The sequence below is a fragment of the Coturnix japonica genome, chromosome 3, assembly GCF_001577835.2.
Source record: "Coturnix japonica isolate 7356 chromosome 3, Coturnix japonica 2.1, whole genome shotgun sequence".
Taxonomy (NCBI): Eukaryota; Metazoa; Chordata; class Aves; order Galliformes; family Phasianidae; genus Coturnix; species Coturnix japonica.
The window spans coordinates 14,816,208-14,839,684 of NC_029518.1; the positions used below are offsets into that span (position 1 = coordinate 14,816,208).

At 42.7% G+C, this 23,477-nt stretch overlaps 1 protein-coding gene across 1 annotated transcript; it reads left to right on the forward strand.

Moving 5' to 3' along the window:
* The first annotated feature begins 38 nt into the window (after nucleotides 1-38).
* PARP1 (poly(ADP-ribose) polymerase 1) lies at nucleotides 39-21,415 on the forward strand. Its single transcript, XM_015857129.1, has 23 exons — nucleotides 39-241; nucleotides 935-1,097; nucleotides 1,417-1,535; nucleotides 2,573-2,787; nucleotides 6,209-6,305; nucleotides 7,621-7,737; nucleotides 8,239-8,415; nucleotides 8,846-8,987; nucleotides 9,415-9,555; nucleotides 9,925-10,167; nucleotides 10,969-11,037; nucleotides 11,833-11,965; nucleotides 12,685-12,880; nucleotides 14,056-14,184; nucleotides 15,184-15,267; nucleotides 15,482-15,604; nucleotides 15,989-16,117; nucleotides 16,681-16,779; nucleotides 17,260-17,412; nucleotides 17,710-17,837; nucleotides 18,207-18,268; nucleotides 19,326-19,440; nucleotides 20,588-21,415. The coding sequence occupies exons 1-23, from the start codon at nucleotides 122-124 to the stop codon at nucleotides 20,667-20,669; spliced, it is 3,036 nt and encodes a 1,011-aa protein (XP_015712615.1). The 5' UTR covers nucleotides 39-121; the 3' UTR covers nucleotides 20,670-21,415.
* The last annotated feature ends 2,062 nt before the right edge of the window (nucleotides 21,416-23,477 follow it).

Here is a 23,477-nt window from a genome sequence, read left to right on the forward strand (position 1 = left end):
TGGATGGCGACCAAGCTGCGGGGCGGGCAGTGCGCTCGGCGCTCGGCTATTGCTGCCTGCGGTGGGCGCGCGTCGCGGCTCGGTTCGGCGGGGCCGCGTTGTGGTGTCGGTGGTGGTGGCGATGGCGGAGCCGGGGGACAAGCCGTACCGCGCCGAGTACGCCAAGAGCGGGCGGGCGGCCTGCAAGAAGTGCGGGGACAGCATCGCCAAGGACTCGCTGCGCCTGGCCCTCATGGTGCAGGTACGGCCGCACCGGGGCTCGGCTGCAGTGCCGGGGGCCTCGCGGTTGCCGCCCCCGGGCGCAGAGCGGCGGGTCGGGGCTCGGCCTCACGGTGCTGCGGAGCGCTCGGATCCGAACCGGGGGCGGCGGGGGGCGGCGGTACCGCGGGGCGACCGGTGGAGCCGATGGAGCCGAGCTGAGCTGCACGTGGCCACGTTTCATCCGCCTTTTGTCTGCGGGATGCGGCGCCGCGTTCCGCCGCACGAACGATGCTGAGCGGCTGTGGGCAGGGCCGCATCCAACCCAGCCGGCAGCTCCTCCTGGCCCATCTATGTATGGCCCGGGGCGCACGGAGCGGCCGGCTGTGTTACCGCAGGGCGGGCCTGTGCCCGCAGCACGCGGTGTTAGTAACGCCGCCGTTGTTTGGTGCCAAACCGCCGGGCCGTGCCCTTTGCTGGGTGCCGCAGCGCTGCCAGGCTGTGACCTGGCGGCTCCAAGTCAGCCCAGCACAGCTCTCAGCGGGCGAGGTGCTGCGGAGCTGCAGGGTTGGGCTGTGGTGCCGCCCTGCTGCAGGCTGGGATGTTCCCCTGCCATCGTGGGGACTCTGACACGATGGTGGCCCTTATGGGGCAAGGCCGGTGTTTACCCAAATACCCCCCACCCCGCTCGCTTGGATCTTAGCTGCTGCACCTCAGCCTCGTGTGCTTTTCCTAGTCGCCCATGTTTGATGGCAAAGTCCCTCACTGGCATCACTACAGCTGCTTCTGGAAACGGGCACGGATCGTGTCCCACGCGGATATTGATGGCTTCCCTGAGCTCCGCTGGGAGGACCAGGAGAAAATCAAGAAGGCCATTGAAACCGGAGGCCCTGGAGGAGGTAAGCAGAGCTCTGCTGGTGTTCAAAGCTGGAACCGTGCTCTGTCATCTCAGGCTGTTGTTACAGTTACTTGATGGCCATGTCCCTGCAGCAGGTTGATGTCAGCCTGAGGAAGTGTATTAATAATTTTAAAATTTAAAAAAATAGGAAATGGAAGCTGTCACTTTGAAAGAGGACTTAAATTTTGAGAGGGGTTCTGTTTTGAAGCAGAACACAGAGGTTTATTAATCCAGATTGCTAATAATCTGTAACAGATGGGGAGAAACAAACAAGGAGGGAGGGTGCCTTTTAAAGCTCTGTATTTACCTTTGATCTGCAGGAAAAGGAGGGGACCAGGAAGGAGGTGGCAAAGCGGACAAGAGCCTAACTGACTTTGCTGCAGAGTATGCCAAGTCTAACAGGAGCACTTGCAAAGGCTGCGAGCAGAAAATAGAAAAGGTAAAAAGCTTTTCTTTAGTTCTCCATCTCACCTGTTTTCCCACTGATCCCAGTTCAAACAGAAGCTTCTGCTACTGCATCCTGTATGTCCTGCACTTGGAGGGCAGTTGCAGAGCTGATTTTCTGTGCCTGAGGAACGGCTGCGTCTTGGAATACTGACATAAAGACATGTGCCTCAGGCACTGGAGCCCGGACTTCTGATCTGCTGATGCTTCCTTTTGCATGAGCATTACGGCAGACTGAAATGCTGCTTGCCAGTAGATTTGGTTGGAATAAAAGAGAGAGCCACCACTAACTGCCTTCTGCTTGTTCATGCACTGCAGAGATGTTAGCTGCTTCTTCTCCTTTGTTTCTGTGCAGTGTATAAATCAGACAAAAACAGCAGTACGTCTAATTAATGATGCTGCCCCATATTTCAGCCTGTCTTGTTGCCCTACTTTTAAAGACAATCAGCAAAGTGAAGCCGTGAGCCTCTGATAGGTGAGAATAGAGCTGCCAGTTCTGTGCAGTTGGTGAGGGATGTGTGACGGCGCTGGTACACTTGTGTTTCCAGAAGTGTTAGTGGCTGGGGTGTAGGAAGCATTGCAGTCTAGAAGCACTTAAGCCAAGTACTTCCTTGGGTATCTGAAAAGTAATTTCCAGAGGATGAGATTGTAGTAAAGATTGACTGATAAGGACATAAAGTCAGCTTTCAGAATCCCCTCCATGGGGCTTGGTGATGTGATCTCTGCTTATCTTTGCTTATTCAAGTTAACTGGCAGGGAGTTGAAGTTAAGACTACAGAATTATCTGTTTTAAGTGTTCTTTTTCAACAGAAAGTTACTTAACAGGCACTTTTTCCAGCCTAGGACAAGGTATTAGTGAAAGCATTGGAGCTGTAAGGAAAAGGCTTGGACAGTTGTTTCAGGCTTTGGTGGAGGGGCTATTGGCGTTTAGCAGGTGTGCAGGAAGCATCATGTTGATAACGAGCTTACTAACATCCTGCTTCTCCCAGGACAGCCTAACAATTGCTGTTGTGTCTTTTTAACCTGCCCCAGGGCCAGATTCGGATTTCCAAGAAGATGGTGCATCCTGAAAAACCACAGCTGGGGATGATTGATAACTGGTACCACCCGGACTGCTTCGTGAGCCGCCGGGCAGAGCTGGGCTTCCTCCCTGCATATGGGGCCACCCAGCTCCTGGGCTTCAGCATCTTGAAAGCTGAAGATAAAGAAACTCTGAAGAAGCAACTACCGGCTACTAAGACTGAAGGGTATGTGGGGAATGCGGCAAATCGTGTGATTTCGAGGAACAGTTACTTGCCCTCATATACATTTGTGATGAAAGGGTCGTGGATTTGTTATCTTAGTCTCAAAAGAATAGTGCTTGTAGGAGGATGTGGTCCTCTGGTGCCATTAAGGCTGGTAACAGTGAGCTGATTCCCCATCCCTGGGAGGCTGCAGTCCACTTATTCATGTGCCTGTTGAGGAAAGGCTGAGGCTGGCAGCTCTGACTTTGAGGGCTGCTGGGTTTTCAGCCATAAGTGTTGTGTATGCGATGCAAACAGATACGGGCTCTATGCTCCTTGTGTGGTGCTGTTGTCAGCCTTGGTTTCCTTGACCTAACCACTTATTACAGAACTGATTGGACATCTTATCTACAAGCTGCTGATCTGTGACATGCAGAGTCTGATAACGGTGCTTATTGCCTGCATGGTGCTTACACTTGGATGCTTTTGTTTGCTAAATCTTTTATGATAGACAGTTGAAATTTTATTGCTTTGCCTCGAAATTTTGACTGGGGGCTCTTAACAGAAGTTGAACTGATAGAGAAGCCCTTCCATGTGGCTTGCTAGTTTTGGTTGACCTTCTCAGTTTATGAAGGCTTTTGTGTTTGAAGTGATTTTGCCTGGCATCACATTTGTTAACACAAGCCATTGTATATATGCAGCTTTTTGTGTTCCATTTCATCCTGGGGCGGTGAATGAGTTTAATAAGGTTATTTGTAACTTCCCATGTCTTCAGTAAAGCACTAGAGATTTGGCTGGGTTTTTTTTGGTTGTTTTTTTTTGTCTGCCCTGACTCTGCTTTTCTGGGCCGCTCTCTGGGATGATATTCAAAATATGAAGGCTTTGCAAAGTCACTGTGTAAATAAAAGTCCAGGATTCCATTGGAAAAGAGCTTAGTGTGGTGATGTAGAATAATGTGAACCAGGACCTTGTGGCAGAAAAACAGTAGGAAATGCCACCTTTCCTGCTTCCTAAGTACCACGTATACAAGCCCCTTGCCTGTGAGGGTGCTGACCATCTCTTGTGAGTCATCCACTTCTGCCATTTGGGCTGTGTGCTTGACCTGAGGGTATTAAGGATGAATTGGCAGAGACCATCTGTCTCAGAGCTAACTGAGTGAGTGGGAGTGTAAATAAGTGGAATGAGTGGAGTGGTGTGGGCGTGCTTCCTACCTGGGGATTGTCTGCCAAGAAAGTACAGAGTTCTTAAGTAGCCAAGAAAAAGATGGGAGGGTATCCCAGTATCCTGGAAGCTTGAATGAGGTGCAGCTGCCTCCCATTGTTTTGCTTGTGTATTTGATCAGATAGCAGGCATTAATAACGGTAATTGTAGTTTCTTGCAGAAACAGTATCAGAATATCTGCTGTAGGTGAGATTCCGAAAGTGATCTTCAGTTATCTCTACTTGTGCTGCATCCAAATTACATCCAGTCAGCTGTTTGTAGTTTGGATGCAATGTAACCAAATTCATCTACTTCTGCATGTATGTCCTGTGCTCAGCAGAGACGCTCTGACTGGGGCTGCTCTGTCAGCCCTTTGCACAAGAGTGATGAACTCACATGTGTGCCGCAGGTGAATGATACTGAGGCACTGAGCAAGGCTGGGATGGAAAAATCTCTTCCTTCTGAAGGACAAAAATGGGAAGGTTTTGTGCAAGGATCCAAGCTTCTTCCATTGGTTATTGCTGGATGAGACGTGCAGTCCTGCCCTGCATGGAACTGCTGCTCAGTACAGTAGTAAAGCCTCATTCTGGAGGTGTTGTCAGGCAGTGCCCAATTAGCTACAGATATTCTGAAGCAGGGAGTAAGTATGTGTATCAGCAACAATGTGCAAGTGCTTTACAGCGTGAGGAAAGGGGTCCCGGTTCCTTCCTATATCAGGTGCTTGCTTTGTCCAGGGTTACTGTGACTGTCCTTATGTCTTTGTTTTCGTTCTTAAAAGAACATGAAAAATCGATATGGCAGCTGTTCTGTACAGGCAAAGCAACCTCTGTCCCCTTGGCTCTGAGAAACTGCCAGAAGTACAGGTTCCTGCTGGGACTTGGATGCTTTCCCTTGGTCTAGGGGCCTCTCAGCAGGGTGACTTCCTTCCAGTGGTTTGGCTTTCCTCCTTTTGGGGGCAAGTTGCTGCACAGCCATCAACTTTGGTTTGCTGGAGGCACCCTGGCTCTCAGCCTGCTGAGGAGAGACACTGCAGATGCACGGTGTTTGGGCACCCATCCTAAATACTTGCATGATGAAGCCCTCTGGCTTGGGGAGGTGACTCTGGAAAACTGAATGTTCTTCTTATGAGGTCTCGTCATTCAGAATCCTGCAAAAATCCTTGGCTTTTATTTGGCTTCCTCTTTTTTCCAGTCTTTCTTGAGGAAAGTTTTCTCTACCTTCTCCGTGCACAGCTGTAATCAGCTAATAACAGTATATTTCCTCACACAAAGCTGCACAGTAGTACATCGTGTCACCACCGTCAGCTTGGGAGTACTCTGAAGGCAGGTACTTCATCCCATCTGGTTTCAAAAGTCTGAGTCAGTTCTGGTCTGAAGAGGATCTAGCTGGGAAGTGTTTATTTTTCTTGTATTATCAAAGTGATTGCATTTGCTGTCCTAGAATTGTTGAGTTTGACCAAGGAGTGGAACACCTCTCCTATGAAGAAGGCTGGAGAAGCTTCGATTGTTTAGCCTGGAAAAGAGAAGACTCTGGGGAGATCTTGCTGTGGCCTTTCTGTACTTCAGGGGATCTTATAAGCAGTGGAAACTGACTTTTTATATGATCTGATAGCGATAGGACAAGGGGGGGATGACTTTAAACTTCAAGAGGGGTGATCTAGGTTGGATGTTAGTGGGGAATTCTTTACTCAAAGAGCATTGAGGCACTGAAACAGGTTGACCAGAGAGGGTGTGGGTTCCCCATTCCCGGTGGTGCTCAGTGCCAGGTTTGAAGGGGCCCTGGGCAGCCTGAGCTGGTGGCAGCCCTGCCCACATCTGGGGGTTGTAACTAGATTATCTTTAAGATCTGTTCCAACACAAGGCATTCTCTGGCGATTCTCGAGTAGTCATAACCTTCATTGCTATCCCTTCTTATGTGTGAATAGGTATATGTATGCTCGTGGGTCCTGAGTGTGCCTTTGGAGTAACTAGTACAGATGTGGCTGAATATGCAACTCCCGGTGCTGTAGCATTTTGTGTGCTGTTCTGCCAGATCATCGTTATCCTGTGGAAAACCTCTAAGTGTGCCTGATCTAATTGAGGCAGCTGTTGTTGTAGAGCCAAGTACGTGTCTGTGATGTAGCACTGAATTTTCAAAAGTGGTCTTGCCACTTACTCAAGACTCTGCAGATATCAGTAATCTGAGCTGGACAGGCATTTAAATAACTTGTTTTCAGTGTGTATGCTCTTTATTTTTTCTCTCTTAGAAAGAGAAAAGGAGAAGAGGTAGATGGAAATGTGGTTGCAAAAAAGAAATCGAGAAAAGAAAAAGAGAAAGAATCAAAGCAGGAAAAACAGCTGAAGGTGAGTTTTAGCTGATTAGGTCCTAAAAACTGCCTTGCTAGAAGAATGCAGTGTCAGACACTGAGTGAAGAGCTGTGGTACTTGGAGAGGAACTGTACCTGCTGCCTAGACAAAGCAGAGTTACAGTACAGCTGGTCCTCATGTCTTTGCACAGGAGGTGGCCTGATGCAGAGCCATTGCTGAAGGCGGTTCTCCCTGCTGTTGTCTCCTGAAATACAGGAAGGAACTTCTCTAGCACTTAGGCTTATTGGATTTAAATAGATTAGGCTAAGTGCCTTCTCTCTCTCAGAGAAGCTGGTTTCGTGATCCTTCCTATTTCATCTAACTATAGTGGCTGAAGCTCTGATACCAAGCACTGTTTCGGAAGAGCTTGGTGACCAATTAATAGCTCACAGTAAAAAAAATTAAGCAATGGCAAGTGTGGAATCAGATTACTGAGAAGTTGTATCTCTCTCACCCTATAAGAAGCAGCGTTCAGTTGTTGAATACAAAGTGTGGTAGATCGCAGCTTTTCTGCCTTTTAATTTTGGAATGCTGTGGGAGAAATTCCTAATGGAGCTGTAAGAATTTTATATTCATTAAAAGTTCAGCACAGGTACTTTCCAAGAAAGAAAATAATAAGCAGCTTTGCTAAAGGTAGCGCTCAATGAAGTTGTAAAGAAAATGACATTTCTTCTCTGTCTAACCTTTTCACCTTTTGTAGAAAGGCCTAAAAGAATGTGCAGGCTTATCTGAGCCATTTCAGGTTTCTGATCTAGCAGAAATGCTTCTTATCCTGAGTGTCTTAAAATAAGGACAATGTCTTCCAGCACTTGTGGTTGTTATTTTAATACAAAGCTTTAATGAGGTGATATCCCCACTGTTGGCAGTGTGAACTGGGTTGGTGATGTTTACAGAGGCTGTTGAGAATTCACTGAGAGTAGGAGTGTGGTGGAAAAACAGGTTCCCCTCCACCTAAAAGCCAACTGTTTTACTATAAAAACTTATATCTTTTTGTATGGGGTAGTGCTTTAAAAGTTGTTCCACAGTCTTTCTGCTCACGTATATAATGCAGAAGCAGAAGAATCCGTAGAGCCAACCTTTCCCTTGTGATCTTCTAGTGAGAGTACTTCCAAAAGCTATCACGTGCGTATATATTCATAGTAAAATCTGAAGCATATGGCTTTAAAGACCTGATCTAGTTATTTGGATAAAATGTGTGGTTCTTCCAGTGGTGAAGCTGCTGGCTCTTGGTGCTCTTCACCATGCTGTGGTTATGGCGGGATGTTCACAGTGTCTGTCTGTGAGTACCTAAGCTGACAGGTTTTGTCCACAGGAGCAGACAGAGCTGATCTGGGGCATCAAGGATGAGCTGAGGAAAGTCTGCTCCACAAATGACCTGAAAGAGCTGCTGATCGCCAACAAGCAGGAGGTGCCTTCAGGGGAGAATGCGGTAAGTTGGTCTGTAGTCACTTTGCGTGTGTGCTGGGTCTTCAGCATCCCAACTGATCTGTATTTTTGTCACTGACTGCAAAAGCAGATTGGCTGTGGTGCTTCACATTGCCTCCTCCTAACTGTTACATTAGGCTAAAGGAAGCAATAACTTTTCTAGTTATTTTCTGGCATGCTTTCTTAAAAAAGTCACATTTCAGACTGTGTAATTTGCAAAAGGTCTCTCTCTTTCACAGGCACGTGTCACATGAAGCGTTTGTGTTTATTAAGGCTGTAGGGAGCGTGGGATGAGATGTGGGAAGTGTCTAGACTCAAAATGGCCGAGAAAATCTCTAGGCAGGAAAACGGGGGCTTGTCTGAGCCTACGTTCCCACCTACGTACTTGTGCTCAGATACAGTAGCTCATCTCTTCCTTTCCCTCTCCAGCAATGCTGTTTGGTGATGCTCTGTGTGGGGGTTATGCTTTCCTGAATGCCCAGTTTTGTATTCTTCGTTGTTTTAGATCTTGGACCGAGTGGCAGATGGGATGGCGTTTGGAGCTCTGCTTCCCTGTGAGGAGTGCAAAGGGCAGTTTGTGTTCAAGAGCGATGCTTACTACTGTTCAGGGGACATTACTGCCTGGACTAAGTGTGTGGCTAAAACACAGACTCCCAACAGGAAAGACTGGGTAATCCCAAAGGTGGGTGTTAACTCTACATGTGATGATCTGAAGCACGCTTCTTAATTGATGCTTCCTGTTGTGAGGAGTTTAGATGAGCAGCAGTCAGCGCTGGATGCTGGAGAGCAAAGTGTGCTGCAGTGCTGAGTGGCAGGGGATCCTGTTGTAGCTTCATCTCTCTGGAGGCAGTTGATATAGAACAAAGTCATCCCTTTTCCCAGTAACAGTAAATTAAAAGAGATATTACTGATTTGATTTGAAACCAGTCACTTACTCTCCTATAGCTTAGGTTTCTGAGTTAATGAAGTGGATATTTGCCTATCTTTATATAAGTGTCTCGGAAATCCTTTGAGACCTGTAGTAAATGACACAATCTGGCCAGTGCTTAAGTTGGCTTTTAAATGTTACAGTAGTATTTGTTGTTTTAATACTGTGTGATTCTGTCTCACAGGAATTTCGTGAAATTCCGTATCTCAAAAAATTTAAGTGTAAGAAGCAGGACAGGATATTTCCTCCTGAGGCTGCAACTGTCAACTCTGCGCCGCCTCCATCTGCATCTGCTCCTTTGACAGAGACTCTCTCTGCACCCCAAGGTCAGTGGAGTTCAAGGTGGTGTGTGATGCCATTCCTATCCAAAAGAAGAGGCAGGACCTTTCATGCTGTCCAGTTATCAGATGAAGGGCAGCTAAGCAAAGTCGCTAGCAGACAGTTCTGAAGCAGACTTAAAAAATAAATCAAAATTAAACCAAAAAAAAGAAATGCAAGCAAATAATGTGCCCACACATGCATCTTTTCCAGCCTTCCATTCATTCTGTTTGCTGTGTGTGCTGCGCTTTGTCATCTCCCTTAGAGAACGGGAGCTTTCTCCCACTCATTAGTCAGACCTGCTTGGGCTCATCTCCCTGCAGGCTGTGCTGATTGTTGTGTGTGTGGGATGCTGTCTCTTATTATTTGTGCTTATTATTTGTGTGGTGGACTCTATGCTTGTTGCTGATGAGCTGTTTGTTTTTGAACCCCTAGACAAACCACTGACCAACATGAAGATCTTGACTCTTGGAAAGCTGTCCAAGAACAAGGAGGAAGTGAAGAATATTGTGGAGGAGTTGGGAGGAAAGATGACAACAACTGCTAACAAGGCTACCCTGTGCATCAGCACACAGAGTGAGTAGCCTTGGCAGTCACTGATAGCACTAGATGCATGTACTTGATTAGAGCGCCTTGTGGGTCAGTGTTTGGGTTAGGGAGTGTGTTTGCACATGCATGAGGTCGTGGAAAAGTAAAAGGAAATGTGAGTTGTTTCAGTTTTACTCACCTAGCAAAAATTAATCGTGGGTTGTGCCATAAAGGCTGGACCAGTCAAGTAAAAATTAAGTGTTCCTGTTCTAGTTCAGTCTGCAGCTTTGTACGTGGTAGAAATGCATCTCCTCAGAGTTTTTCACAGTCCTGAATTGTTGTCAGAAGTTGAGGCTGAAGTCTTGAAACCTCACTATTTTTTGTTTGTTTGTTTTCTTCCCTTTCCTGCCTCTGCAGAGGAGGTGGAGAAAATGAGCAAGAAGATGGAAGAAGTGAAAGATGCCAAAGTTCGTGTGGTCTCAGAGGAGTTTCTTAAGGATGTGAAATCTTCCAGCAAGAGCTTTCAGGAGCTTCTCTCTCTCCATGCCATTTCACCTTGGGGTGCAGAGGTGAAAACAGAGCACCAGGAGGTGGCGGTGGATGGGAAGTGCAGCAAGCCCCCAAATATGAAGAGTGCTGGGAAGATCAAAGAAGAACAAGGTGAAGAATGAAGTTGTTGTTTCTCCAGGGGCCTGTTTATTGCTCTGTGTGCACAAAGAAAATCTGGGTATAGTCCAGCCTCATCCTTTCCTAGAGTTCTCTCACTGTTTGGTTTTTTTCCCTCCCTCATAGTAAATTTTAAATAATGAAGATTTAGGTAAGATCAGGTTTTAGTGAGTATGAAGTTATCTCTTGACAGCTTCTGTCTCAGTGGCACTTTCAGAATCATAGAATCGTTAAGGTTGGAAAAGACCAGTAAGATCATGTAGTTCAACTGTCAGCTCATCACCACCATGCAGTAGTCTTCACAACTGCCACAGCAACCTTGCATTATTCATGCTGGAATGTGAATAAAACCATTAGATGTGCTCAACTTCTTTTTCCATAGCCCCCAAGCTTTTAGCTTGTGTTGTTCAGTTTTGTGTTATTGCCACACAAACAGTAGAAGGATCTGCGTGAGTACTGAATGTCCCACGTGCCCAGTGAAGTTTTAAAATCCCACTTCAATACAGCCACAAACGTGACCTTCTGTCATGTAGTTGGAAAAATGATATTGGGGTCAGGAGGAAGGAAGGTAGATGTTATCTGGGGAGATCTTGGTTTTCATTTCCTTGTGGGGGGAGGCAGCTGTGAATTAGCTGCTAAAGGCAGGTAGAAAGCCATTGAAGTGCTGGGGGTATTGTACTGGGAATCTGATTTGAAGTCTCATTAAGGTAATAATTATGCAAATTGGGAATTTATATCTTGAATCAAGTCAAACTGTATTGCCTTTGAAGGAAAAATAACTTCTTATCCCTGCAGGACCTAGCAAGTCTGAAAAGAAAATGAAGCTAACAGTTAAAGGTGGAGCAGCAGTAGATCCTGATTCTGGTAAGTGCAAACAATAGCACCAAAGTCTTCAGGATGCATGGCTTGTTTGCAGCATTCTTATTTTTATCTTTCTGTGGAAGTAAAAGGGTTTGCAGTCATTGATGTAAAAGTTAAGGGGGCTGTAAAAGGAAGCAGAATTCTTAAGATAGCTTTTCTCACTATCGAAAGAAGGCTATTGATTGACACTTTAAAGCTTGGATGATCTAGGATATTCCAGTGCATCTTTCAGGAGGTTCATTTAAACTAAGCTATATTCATTTTTCAGCTTCAGAAACATGTTGGAGGGGTGGATAAAGACTTAGGCAGCAGTGCCTGGCATAAGCGTTTGCCTCAGGACTCTTTGAGCAGAAGCAACTGATGCTGCTTTCCAAATTGATAATGTACAGGCATTGTCCTTAAAATTTGTACTGCTGTCCTTCGAATTTGTACTGCAACCAAGGCCAGCCTTCGTTTTTTTCAGTCTTTTTTTTAATGTGACACCTGTAAAGTTATGTCTCTCTTGAGAATTCTTCTAGCCAGTCACGCAGTGTTCAGTGCTAGACTCCTGGTTGCCCTTTCTCAAGTGTACAGTTTTTCTCAGGTCAGGGTTGAGGTTCATTCTAGTGCACCTGAAACCATGTACCTGCAATGTGTACAAAAGTAAGATTTTAATAGATTTTACTGAGCATGTTACCACTCTTCTTTCTGATATTTTGATAATTTTCTCGCAATTTTGAAACACTTTTGTGAACATGAATGTAGGAAAGAAACCTAAAATGGTAACCTCTGTATTCTAATTCTGTTCCTTCTTTGTAGGTTTGGAGGATTCTGCTCATGTCTTTGAAAAAGGTGGGAAGATTTTCAGTGCAACTCTTGGCCTGGTGGATATTGTGAAAGGAACAAATTCCTATTACAAACTGCAGCTGCTAGAGGATGACAGAGAGAGCAGGTGAGTTCAATTTTCCCCTGAAATGACTTTGTTTGCTTTTTTTCCTACTGAGTTCTGGAATTTTGGCTTCTACAAAAGGAAGAAATAAGTAAAATGTTGCTGTAAGGAGTTATGGATAGATAGATATGTTTGTTTTAAAAGGTGGGAGGAGCTAAGGGGGAGCTGTTGAATTGTTTGAATTCATTTGCGCATCGTGGGATGAGTGAGGTGCGTACAATGGATATTCAATTAACCTAGTCCTAAGAAGACAGGAGGGTCTCAGTGCTCTGTGACTGACAGCAGCCCATAAAAATACAGGAGATTTTTCTGTTTTAACATCCAGGAGCCCACTCATAAGGTCTGTGATGTCGGGAGTCTTCCCCATATTTGTTGTTTTTTTTTTCCCAAATACATGAACTGAAAAGTCTGAAGATGTGTGTTTGTAAAATATTGACTCAAGTGGTAATAGCCTCTTTTTTTCTTTCCCCTTTTCTCTCGTGCTGTGTGTGCAATCATCTTCAGAGCTGTACGTCTGGTGTGTTTACAGCAGGTGTTCTTTACACCTGTTATTGGACATAGATGCTGTGGTGGCTCTTCTGTTGCGTTCTTGCAGAATGTCTCCTTAAATTAACAACATGCAAATGGCTGATTCACAGTTGCAGAATCGGTTTCATTTGGGCTGAGGTCTATAGAGCCAGAACCTTTACATCTGCTTTTTTTTCTTGGGTTTCACTTCTTAGGTACTGGGTGTTCAGATCCTGGGGTCGTGTGGGCACTGTCATTGGGAGTAACAAGCTGGAGCAGATGCCATCAAAAGAAGATGCTGTTGAACATTTCCTAAATTTGTATGAAGAAAAAACTGGCAATTCTTGGCATTCAAAGAACTTCACCAAATATCCCAAAAAATTCTACCCACTGGAAATAGATTATGGACAGGTAACTGTTAAATGTCCCTATGCCAGGTAGAGCATTGCTCAGCTGCTTTCCTGTAACTCTTCTGTGCTCGTTGACACTTTAACAAACAAAGGGATGAAGTGCAGGGGTTTTGCTGCACAAATTATTATGGTAAGCACAGCAAGGAGACTGCAGGGGGGACAATTATTCTTGTTTACTCTGTGTAATCTTACAGAAGTTAATTTGAGATGAAGTAAGCAGTCATTTCACAAGCTCCCCATTTTGTTCTATTTAAAATTTCATCTATTTTCTGCATTCAAAATTCTCCCAAATGGTAAAATGAATCTTAATGCAGCCCAGTGCTCAGTGTGTATGTTGAGCAAGCTGATAAGGAGAAAATATTTGTTACCAGTAGGATTTGGCTATTTAGACAGCTATACTAAATAGGAATTCTATCCCTTCTACCCGGTGGGAGTTTATGTACTTGTATAAAGACATACCCATAACTTAGTCTATTTTTAGGTAACATAGCTGAATGCTGCTAATAGCTATAAAGACATCAGAGGTTTTGAAGCCATTGTATTTTTCTGTAGCCATGTTACTGGATGTCGTCTTTCAGTGTGAAGCAGTCCATGGTTAGCTTTCTTAATGGAAATTTGAATATTGCAGCAGGAAACTGTCTGTTATACTGCGGTGTGCAATGGCACTGAAGCATCTGGCAGATGCTTTGTGGATGAAACACTCTACCCAGGAAAACTCCTAGGAAGTATTGCTTCTAACTGATGATGCCTGTACACACTGATGGCCATTTTTATTATAAAATCATACCGAAACTAATTACTGTATCTCTATGTTGTTATAAAACAATGAAATAAGCATTCTTTTTTTTAGTGCTATGATCTCTGCAACTAAACCTTGCAGAACGAGTTAATACGGCTGCTTGAGTTAAAGCAGAGATGTACACAGTTCAATTCCCTTAATTCTACCTTTATTTTACAATGCCGCCTCTTGAAACACTTCTGCCCAATTACTGAACAGGCACATTTCTGAAGCCACTTTGCTCCACAAAGTCAGAGCAGCATCCAGCGCTTCCTATGAACTTCAGGCTAGTAATATTATGCATACATTAAATTGGTTTAAATTAGTTACCATGGCAGCCAGTCTGTCACCTTTTCCTTTGTGATTTTACTAATTCTGGTACTACATTTTCTTCCCAGGATGAAGAAGCTGTCAGGAAGCTGACAGTGAGTGCTGGGACTAAATCAAAGCTTGCTAAGCCAATCCAGGACCTTATTAAGATGATTTTTGATGTGGAGAGCATGAAGAAAGCCATGGTGGAATTTGAGGTGACTACACACGTGCATGTGTCTCGATTATTCTCTATATATCATACTTGCACATCCTGAAGTAAGTTCTTTGCAGTCCAGGGTATTGTACTTTGCAGAAGTCACTGCTGGTTTTAGATCAGTATTGAATAAGGGCAGGAGTCTGACCAGGGTTTGACAAGCAGTGGAAGTAATAACTTAGTTATGATGCACATGAGTGTGTTCTTTGTTCTACAGTAGGGAATGTCTGTATCACATCTCCTTGTGAACTAGGCCAACCTATAGATTTTATTTGTTGTTTTTTATATTTCTCATTTGTTCTAATGATACCCTCTTTTCATCCATTCTTCTTTCCTTCACACTACTACAGATCAGTCTGGTACTAGCTCTCCTTGCATTGAAGGAGCAGAGATCCTGCCAGTTGGTTGTTTTAAATAATATATGGAGATTTAGTGCAAATCTGAAACTCGTTCAAGATCCATGAATACAAAAGGAACAGCAAGAAATGAAATAAGTTAATAGATAAATGCGGGCAGTCAAAGCACCAATTCTGACTTAGTTGTTTCTCATTTTTTTTAGACAGGGATGTGAAGTATTAAGTATCTTGTAACCTCTGTGCATTTGACTATTGATTATTGTAGCATTAAAGCTGGGGGCTCGATGAGAGTGTGTGGGTTGTGTGTAGTTATACATAAGATCTTATGAGCAGGAATTCTTTCATATTGCTTCATTATTAGCCTGAAATGTATGCTTACCACAGTGATTCAGGAGCACCTCTGACAGTAGGTTAATGCTAAAATCCCTGTCAGACACCTAGTGTTTTGTGGTCTACTGTTGCTGCATTGGTTTGTTTATAGAACATCTTGTCTGTAGCAAGAGCTGTCTTTCTGATACTACTGCTTGATTAATACCAAGTCTGAAATGTTTCTTTTCTTTGTATGAACCAATCTGGAGAGATTTGTTCCCTGGAACAGTTTCAGTGTAGTGAAATCCTGTTTTAATTGTTCACAACTTTATCAGATTGACCTGCAGAAGATGCCACTGGGGAAACTGAGCAAGCGACAGATCCAAAGTGCATACTCCATCCTTAATGAGGTTCAGCAGGTGAGTGGGACAGAGATGTTCGAGCAAGTGGGGAATTCGGTTGTTGTGTGTTTTGGAATGGGGTGAATGGTGAGCTGTGTATGTTTGCTGGATTAGTGATTTCTATTGCTGCTTCTGTTTGTCTGTCCTCAAGTATCCTGTGTGCACCTGTTGCTGTGGAGCCATATTCTGGCCTATTCAGTAATTTTCTTTTGCTGCTTGTTGTCTTGTATAGGCAGTTTCTGACGGTGGTTCGGAATCCCAGATCCTGGACCTCTCAAACCGTTTCTATACGCTGATCCCTCATGACTTTGGGATGAAGAAACCACCTCTTCTCAGTAACTTAGAATACATCCAGGTAATTGCTAGAAATAGTGTGTTGTTTGCAGGCAACAGGCCTGATACCAGACACTAAATTCATGAATTGTGAGCAATTATTTCAATTCCCTGCTTTCATGAGGTTAAGCTTGTGGGTTTTTCAGGGTATCTGATTTTTTTTGTTTGTTTATATGTGTGTTTACATATGGAGATTATATATAAAGTTTCAGAAGATACATAAACATAGTTGTAACCTGTGTATATATATGCATGAACGTGTGTATTATATATAAACATATATTTCAAAGGCAGTGTTGTTAAATGCCAGTGCCTGTGCTTCACATATGTTTTTATAATTTGGAAATATTTTATAGTTATTCTGAACATCAGTGATGCGATAAAATAACTTATTTGAATTATTCAGGCTAAAGTGCAGATGTTGGACAACTTGCTTGATATTGAGGTTGCTTACAGTCTTCTCAGAGGTGGAAATGAAGATGGAGATAAAGACCCAATTGATATCAATTATGAAAAGCTCCGAACTGATATTAAGGTAAAAAAAAAAAAAGAGTGACTGACAAGGAATGTGTGCTGATGTCTTGTTGGAGTGTTAACAGATCAGCTAAGCTTAGAGTGGACACATGCATTGAAGAAGGTCCACCAAGATGGCTTTGGTGCTGGAGCATGTGTTGCACAAGGTGATGCTAAGAGACCTAGGGCTTTTTAATGAGGAGGAAAGAAGGCTTTGGGTGTATCTTACCAGTGTGTATAAATATTAGGTGGGGGAAGGGAATAGAGAATATCATGGCAGATTAGTTTTATTTTGGTAGTATATGCTGATAGAATGAAAAGCAATGGGAACAAATTGAAATGAGAGATTATAATTTTTTTTTCTGTGAAAGTTGCCCAGAGAAGCTCTGATGGGTTCTATCTTTGCAAAGCATGACTGGACTCAGAGCATAGCAATCTGCTACAGTTAACTTTGCTTTGAACAGGGCAATTGAAAGTCATGTAAGTTTCCAGAGGTGCCTTTCTGTTGCCACTGTCAGCAGTTCTCTAGTTGAGTATTTGTTGAAATTTGTATTCTAGAGGACCTTCTCATTTGCTTCTTTGCAGGTGGTTGACAAAGATTCAGAAGAAGCCAAGATTATTAAACAATATGTGAAAAATACTCATGCTGCTACTCACAATGCATATGACCTCAAAGTTGTGGAAGTAAGTATGGAATACTGGGGTTTAAGTTTGTGCAGATTAGCTTTATCAGCCTATTTACTTGCTTATGGCTTCACTATATTTTTGAGTACCTTATTCCCCTTGTTGAAGGCAGATTTTGATAGACCAGTTAGTATTTTATTAAATAGAAAAGTCTAGACAGAGATAAGACTAAGCTTTTTTTAAATTTCACCTTAATTTGCTGCCTAAAAAGTAGTTGTTTGAAATCAAGTTTTAGTTCCCTAGATGATTTTTCAGGAAGTGGTGGTCTCACAAAAATACAGAAGAGAGAGTAAAGGATTAATACAATCCTGTGTGATCAAGGCTACCTCTTTTGCGAGCATGACACAGCAGGCTGTGAGCACTGAAAAACAATTAGACCAATTTTCATAGCAGGTAGACCTATTTACCTGATTGTTTGCATGAAGATAATGGCTTATTTACTTAATAGTTCCTTTTCTTCTATCTCATTTCGAACTGAAGATCTTCAGGATTGAACGTGAAGGAGAGAGTCAGCGTTACAAGCCATTTAAGCAGCTTCATAATCGCCAGCTGCTGTGGCACGGCTCCCGCACCACCAACTTTGCTGGTATCCTGTCACAGGGTCTCCGGATAGCTCCCCCTGAAGCTCCTGTGGTATGTTCAACAGACAGATTCTCTGGCTGCCTCCATCCTTGTGCTCAGAAGTGGTCATGGTCAGAGGGAATCTGAATAGTAGGATTTCTCTTTGGGGAAGGACCCAGTGTTATCTCCGAGCACAAGGACAACATTCAGTGTCCAGAGTGGGTTGCTGTATAGTGTCTATGAGTGTGAGTTGCAGCTTTGCTTTCCTGAGAGCTCAGCCAAATGGATTCGGTATTGTCTCTATATTACCGATATTATTGCATGAATTTTTCAATCTCTTTTCCCACTTCACTCCTCCCCTTGCTGCAGACTGGCTACATGTTTGGGAAGGGCATCTACTTTGCAGACATGGTGTCCAAGAGTGCCAACTACTGTCATACATCTCAGGCTGATCCAATTGGGTTAATACTACTGGGAGAAGTTGCCCTTGGAAATATGTAAGTAGCTCATTAGGAGCATTTTCTAAACATGCTTAAGGGTATTATAATAGAAGCTTGTGTTAAAATTGAAAGCCTCTTCAGTGTTGAAAGAAGAGTGCTTTGTATTTCTTTAAAAACAGCATTGGTGTTTTTTTGACAAACTGTTGGGTGATGTAGAAAAATGCTGCAAGTCTAGAATCATGTTGTAGATGCCGGTATCAATAAAATTAGTCATTGAATTGAAGTATAAAGGCTGCTGAGCTTCAGAAAAATAGAATTTAAATTAACTCACCATATTTTGAAGCCTGAAAAAACATTGTGTTTTTTTTTACCAAGAAATTTTAAGATGAATATCAAACACTGTTGTGTATTCTTTGTGTTATCCAGGTATGAGCTGAAGAATGCTTCTCACATAACAAAATTGCCCAAGGGCAAACATAGTGTGAAAGGTAAGTTTTCTTTGGCAATGTGTTTTTGATGGCAGAGTCGCTTTATGTCCGTCTCTCTTCTCAGCGGAGAGACCTACAGTCTTTTCGTAGCTGTGTTTCCTTAAGAGTTTGCATAGTATGTAGCATTATAATTGCATCTGAATACATGTATATAGAGTGTTTTGAGATGAGAGTCAGTACACTTGAAAATGGAAAACTAAAGTTAATGGGCTGCCTGAAGTTCAGGAGGAGACTTTCATTTCATATTACGAGAACAACAAAGTAAGGTGTGTTCTCCACCATCTTACTCACTTTCAACAGCAATGCAGTATGAAGAAGCATTAGGCTTGATAGATCAGTGGAATAATTGTTTAGCTTTCAAAGCGTGTTGGAGATGTGTAAAGAAGGGAAAGGCTAAGGATGAAAGTTCAGATATAATTGCTGTTCTCATTACACTTCTAGCAGCAAAAAGTTAGAGTAAAATAGAAGTGAAAAAAAACCTTCATTCTCTAATTCAAGCACAAGAAATAGTAATCATGACTGTCTTTAAAGAGATAGGAAAGATTGATAGTGTTTGGTAATGAATGGCTTCTCTTGAATGCTCAATTTTGAGAGGCTTAATAAATGAGTTTTCTAAAATGTATTAAAACCCAATCTAGCATTTTTTTTTTCAGTGCATTCCAACTATTACAAATGTCAAATTTGGATTTGTATTGAAGAATTTAATGAATAGGAAGAATTTATTAAAACTTCCTGAAAATGTTACAATTTACACGTGTATGTGCTAAGATATGGGAGCAATAAGGATAGTCTGATCTGTCTAATTGTCTAATCTGTATGACAAAGCTAACAGCAAAAAGAGAAAATTCTCTTTTAATGTAGCAAAGTACAACTACTATAAACACAGTGGTGCTGAGATGAATAAACTGACAATGTCCTTTATGTTCTCTTAAAGGTATTTTTCCCTAGTCAGCATGTATATGGGATGTAATACGTGACTGGCTGAGTCTTTTTCTTTATGTGCAAAGTCTGATGTCTGCCTTCAAGATTTCTTAACTAATGTTTTTTCCTTTTCTAGGCTTGGGTAAAACTGCACCTGATCCCACAGCTACTACAACCCTTGATGGTGTAGAAGTTCCCTTAGGGAATGGGATCTCAACAGGAATTAATGATACCTGTCTTCTGTACAATGAGTATCCTTTGCAACATTGGTTATACACTGTTGTTGACTTTAGCAGGCTTTTGCTAATGCTGGTCAAGAGTTTTGCCAGTGGTTTGTTTGGTTTTTTTAGATCTGTTTTTGAGTACATCTGTTAGACTCTATTTTCAAAGGGAGACAATTCTACAGTTTTCATGCTTAAGTTATCTCGTTAAAAAGGAAACAGTACCCGTACCAAATAGCTGTTGCTCCTGAAAGACTCAATAGCTGAAGGTATTGAAGTGGCCTATGGATGCTGCCAAGTACCTTGCTCCCCAGGTATGTGCAAGGACAAGGGAAGGGGAATGCAGCCTGTGGTTTCTTCCTTGGGATGCTGTGGCTGATCAGCTTGACTGGGAGGAGCAGGTTACTTGGAGTCTCTCAGGCCCCCCACATCCTTTGCAAATATGAAGGCAAACATCAGAATGTCTCTCAGAGGGTGTAGCCTTTAAGCCTCTTTCCAGGCAGAAGTGCCCCCAAATCATCCTTACTCTGAGAATGTCGTGAGAATGTGAAGTCTTTAGTCTCACTGTAAAGATTGTCGCCTACTTGCTCACTATCAGTGAAACAAGTAGCTAATTAATACAGTTTCTGGGCCATATAGAAACTGTCTTCTCTCTTGGTAAGTTGTTTTCCTCTTAGAAGCAGACTTGAGACTTGAGGTAAGTTTGTGGCCTAAAGCATTAAGAACAATTGACAAGAACTATATTCTGAAAAAACACAGTGCAGCCACAAAACATTCCAGCACTGCCAATAATTGTAGAACTATTACAGGTTTGTTGTTTTTGTTTTGTTTATACATTTTTGTTTTTTTGTTTTGTGGTAAGTAAAGATTAGTGACTTTGTGCTGGGAGGTAGCAGCAGAACTTACACATAGCTTGTGGCCAAGAATGCCAATGGAATCCTGAGGTGCATTGAAGAGTGTAGCCAGCAGGTCAAGGGAGTTTTAGTTTCTAACTCGTATATTTTCAGATTCAAAGAAAAATCAAATTTAAGGATTCCCAACTTGAAATGTTAGATCTGCATAATCACGCACATGTCTGTATGGTAACTTAAGCTCTGAGATGAAGTTTGACTATATTTTGGGTTATGTGTGTTGTTTAATATCAAAAGCTATATTTGTTCCTTAACATTCTTCCTAGATATATTGTGTATGATGTTGCTCAGGTAAATCTGAAGTACCTTCTGAAACTGAAATTCAACTATAAGACATCACTCTGGTGAACAGTAATTAGGAGTCCTGTTAGTTATACTGTAGTTACACTATAGCATTGACTTCTGACATGCTTAAGCATTGACTTCACTTATCAAGATACTGAGAGCTAAACTGCAAGAGCAGTTACTAAATCCTAATTAGTACAACAGTTAGTGAAAGTTTTTATATAACGTGGCAACACAAGGACCTGAATTCTGTTGAGAATGCTTAGTTGGTTTTGTTTTATACTACTTCTATTTGTGGGAGCTATCGAGTGTTTCTTTTGGTTGGCTGATCAAAATGGATGACAGCAACAGCAACAGAACTGTTTTTTAGCCAGAGGTGGGCAATAGCAGAGAAGGAATCTGACGGTGTTTGTGATGTTTGCTCTGTTAGGATTCCCACTTGTTTAAGATGCCCTTTTTCAGTTTCCATTTTGAATAAATGATAAATGTGCATTTATTTTGAGGTTAAAAAATAAAAATAAAAGATAATTTCATACTAACAGCTTTATGTTTTAAAATTTCCCAATTGTTCTGCCTTGAATAATCATTTAAACGTACCTGCTGGCGTTTTCTTGGAGATATCTCTCTCTGATGGTCAAATGCCAAACATTAATATCTGCAGCAGTCTTATCTCAGGAAGTCATGGTGAAATGAAAATTTGGACTTTGCACTGAGATTTCATCTGTCAACAGCTGCTGTGGGAAACATGAGAAATGAACTTGTAGCTGTTTGAATCTAGTGTTGGCCCCAATAAACCTTGTTTAAACAGATGCTTTCAACATGATGTATATTGGTTGTTGTAGTCCCAAGCCTTATGAACTCCAAGTTGGGTTTGGGTATAAGGGGATGAGTTTCACTTATCATGACCTGGAGTGAGGTATATTGTCCCTCTGTGGGTACACTTGAATGTCCTTTCTTGAACTGTCAATAGAAACCATAGCAGTTTCATTGTTTAGTGATGGTTATTACTGAAACCAACTCACTCTCAGTAAGTCATTGAGCAATATGGAAATAACTTGACTACAGAGCATCATCAGCATAATTTCTATTCTAAAAGTACTAATTTCCCTGAGCCACACATCCACCTCTTGCTCTAGTTTTGAAGGGCAGATTGTCTAATCTCCCAGTACAGCTCTGCATGGACAGTGCAGTTGGTATCCTCTGCAGTCAAAGTTTCCTTCCCAAGAAAAGACCATTCAAGCTTATGCTGACTATTAGTGCGCAAACATCAGATGTATTTCCTAAAATGTTGTGATGTCCTGGTACCTTCTGAAAGATGAGCTCCTACCCAGAGCGATTCCTTACAGTGCAGCTGTTTCCAGGATTCTTGAAGGAGAGGAGGATGGAAAATAGTAGATGGAAATCCAAGGAGAGAAAAACATGGGGACTGAGCAGGTAAGTTGTGTGGCTGGAGGACAGCTGAACTGAGAATCCAATAAGGGTGCTGCCCATGGGTTTGAAAAGAAGTGGAAACAGTGGCCTTTTTCTTATGATTCTTCAGTATCTTTGTTGATGACTAATTGTTTTGCTTACTAAAGAATATTTTTTGTCTGTGACTTAAATGCAATCTTTTCATTCTCTGCAAGAAAAGATGAGAACTCATTCTGATTAGTTAAGGTAGAATTTTTTTTCCTCAGAACACCAGCTTGCAGTTCAGTCTTGGACCGGAAAGTAAAGGTTGATGCTTTTGATGTGTCCTTTATCATCTATACCAGAGGTGGCTCAAAGTCCCTTCCTGCTCTGAGAATGTCTTGCCCTCAGATGACTATAAACATTAGGCTACTGTAACAGTGCAAAGGAGCACTTCATGCTGTGCATGTAGCGCTCAGTTTTAATTGCAGCATGAGTGAGTGTTTCTAGCAATCTCTAACCTTGCACAGGCAGCCTCCCCTTAGGGCCTGGCTGAGGGAAGCTGTGCAGTGACAGCAGATGAAGGCACCTGGAAGATGCACACAGAGCAGAGCTGGGTGGATGGGTAAGGCCCACTTCTGTCAGCTGCTTGACAGCAGTGAGCTGTTGAGACATTGGGTCCCACAACTTTCTCTGCTTTTCTAGAGACGTGCTGACGAATGACTTCTGATCTCAGTGTTCAACTATGAGCAGCTACGTATAAATGTTTAATTGTTTATTTAGCATGTCTGAAAACTCTGTAGTCCAGTGGCTTGCAGAGGTTTAAGGTAGTCTGTATGTATATGTCATGTGAATAAACTGAAGGAACTCAGCTTAGGTTCACTAACTGCTAACTTGTAAATAGTGATTTGTCCATTTTCATGAAGGAAAGAAGTGGCTAAGAAATACTGCACAGGTTGTGCAGCTTTGTATTATTATTCATTTGTTCCAGTGTGGAGGTAGCACACAAGCCAATGGGCGATTGTAGGTTGCTTTCACAGAAAGTGAGATGCAAGTGCAGCCTGAAGGCAAGCGGAAGGTACAGCTTTGCAACTACTGATAAACCATTGCTTCCCCATTCATTACAAATTCTCATTGCATAAGGTGGGACTGCCTTCACAAGACTGTCCTTCAGTGACTGAGGAGTGTGCTTGTGGCTTCTGCCAGTTATCTCGGCTTTTCTTCCTACCAGGGCCTGCCTAGAGTCTGCTACACTGGCACCCTGCTGCTTCCTGTCCCTGAGATGTAGTGCTACCTGTGCTGTGATAACAAGGCTATGGACTCGCTGATTAGGTGGTGGTGTAACCTGTGTTTTAATGTCATCTCCAGTAATTGAGGAAAAATGGAAGTGGTTTTTGCAGCATTTCAGCATGCACCATTAAGGGTAGTTGCTTAACATGACCCTCTGGGAAAGTTAATGGCATGAGTGAAGCCAATTTGAGG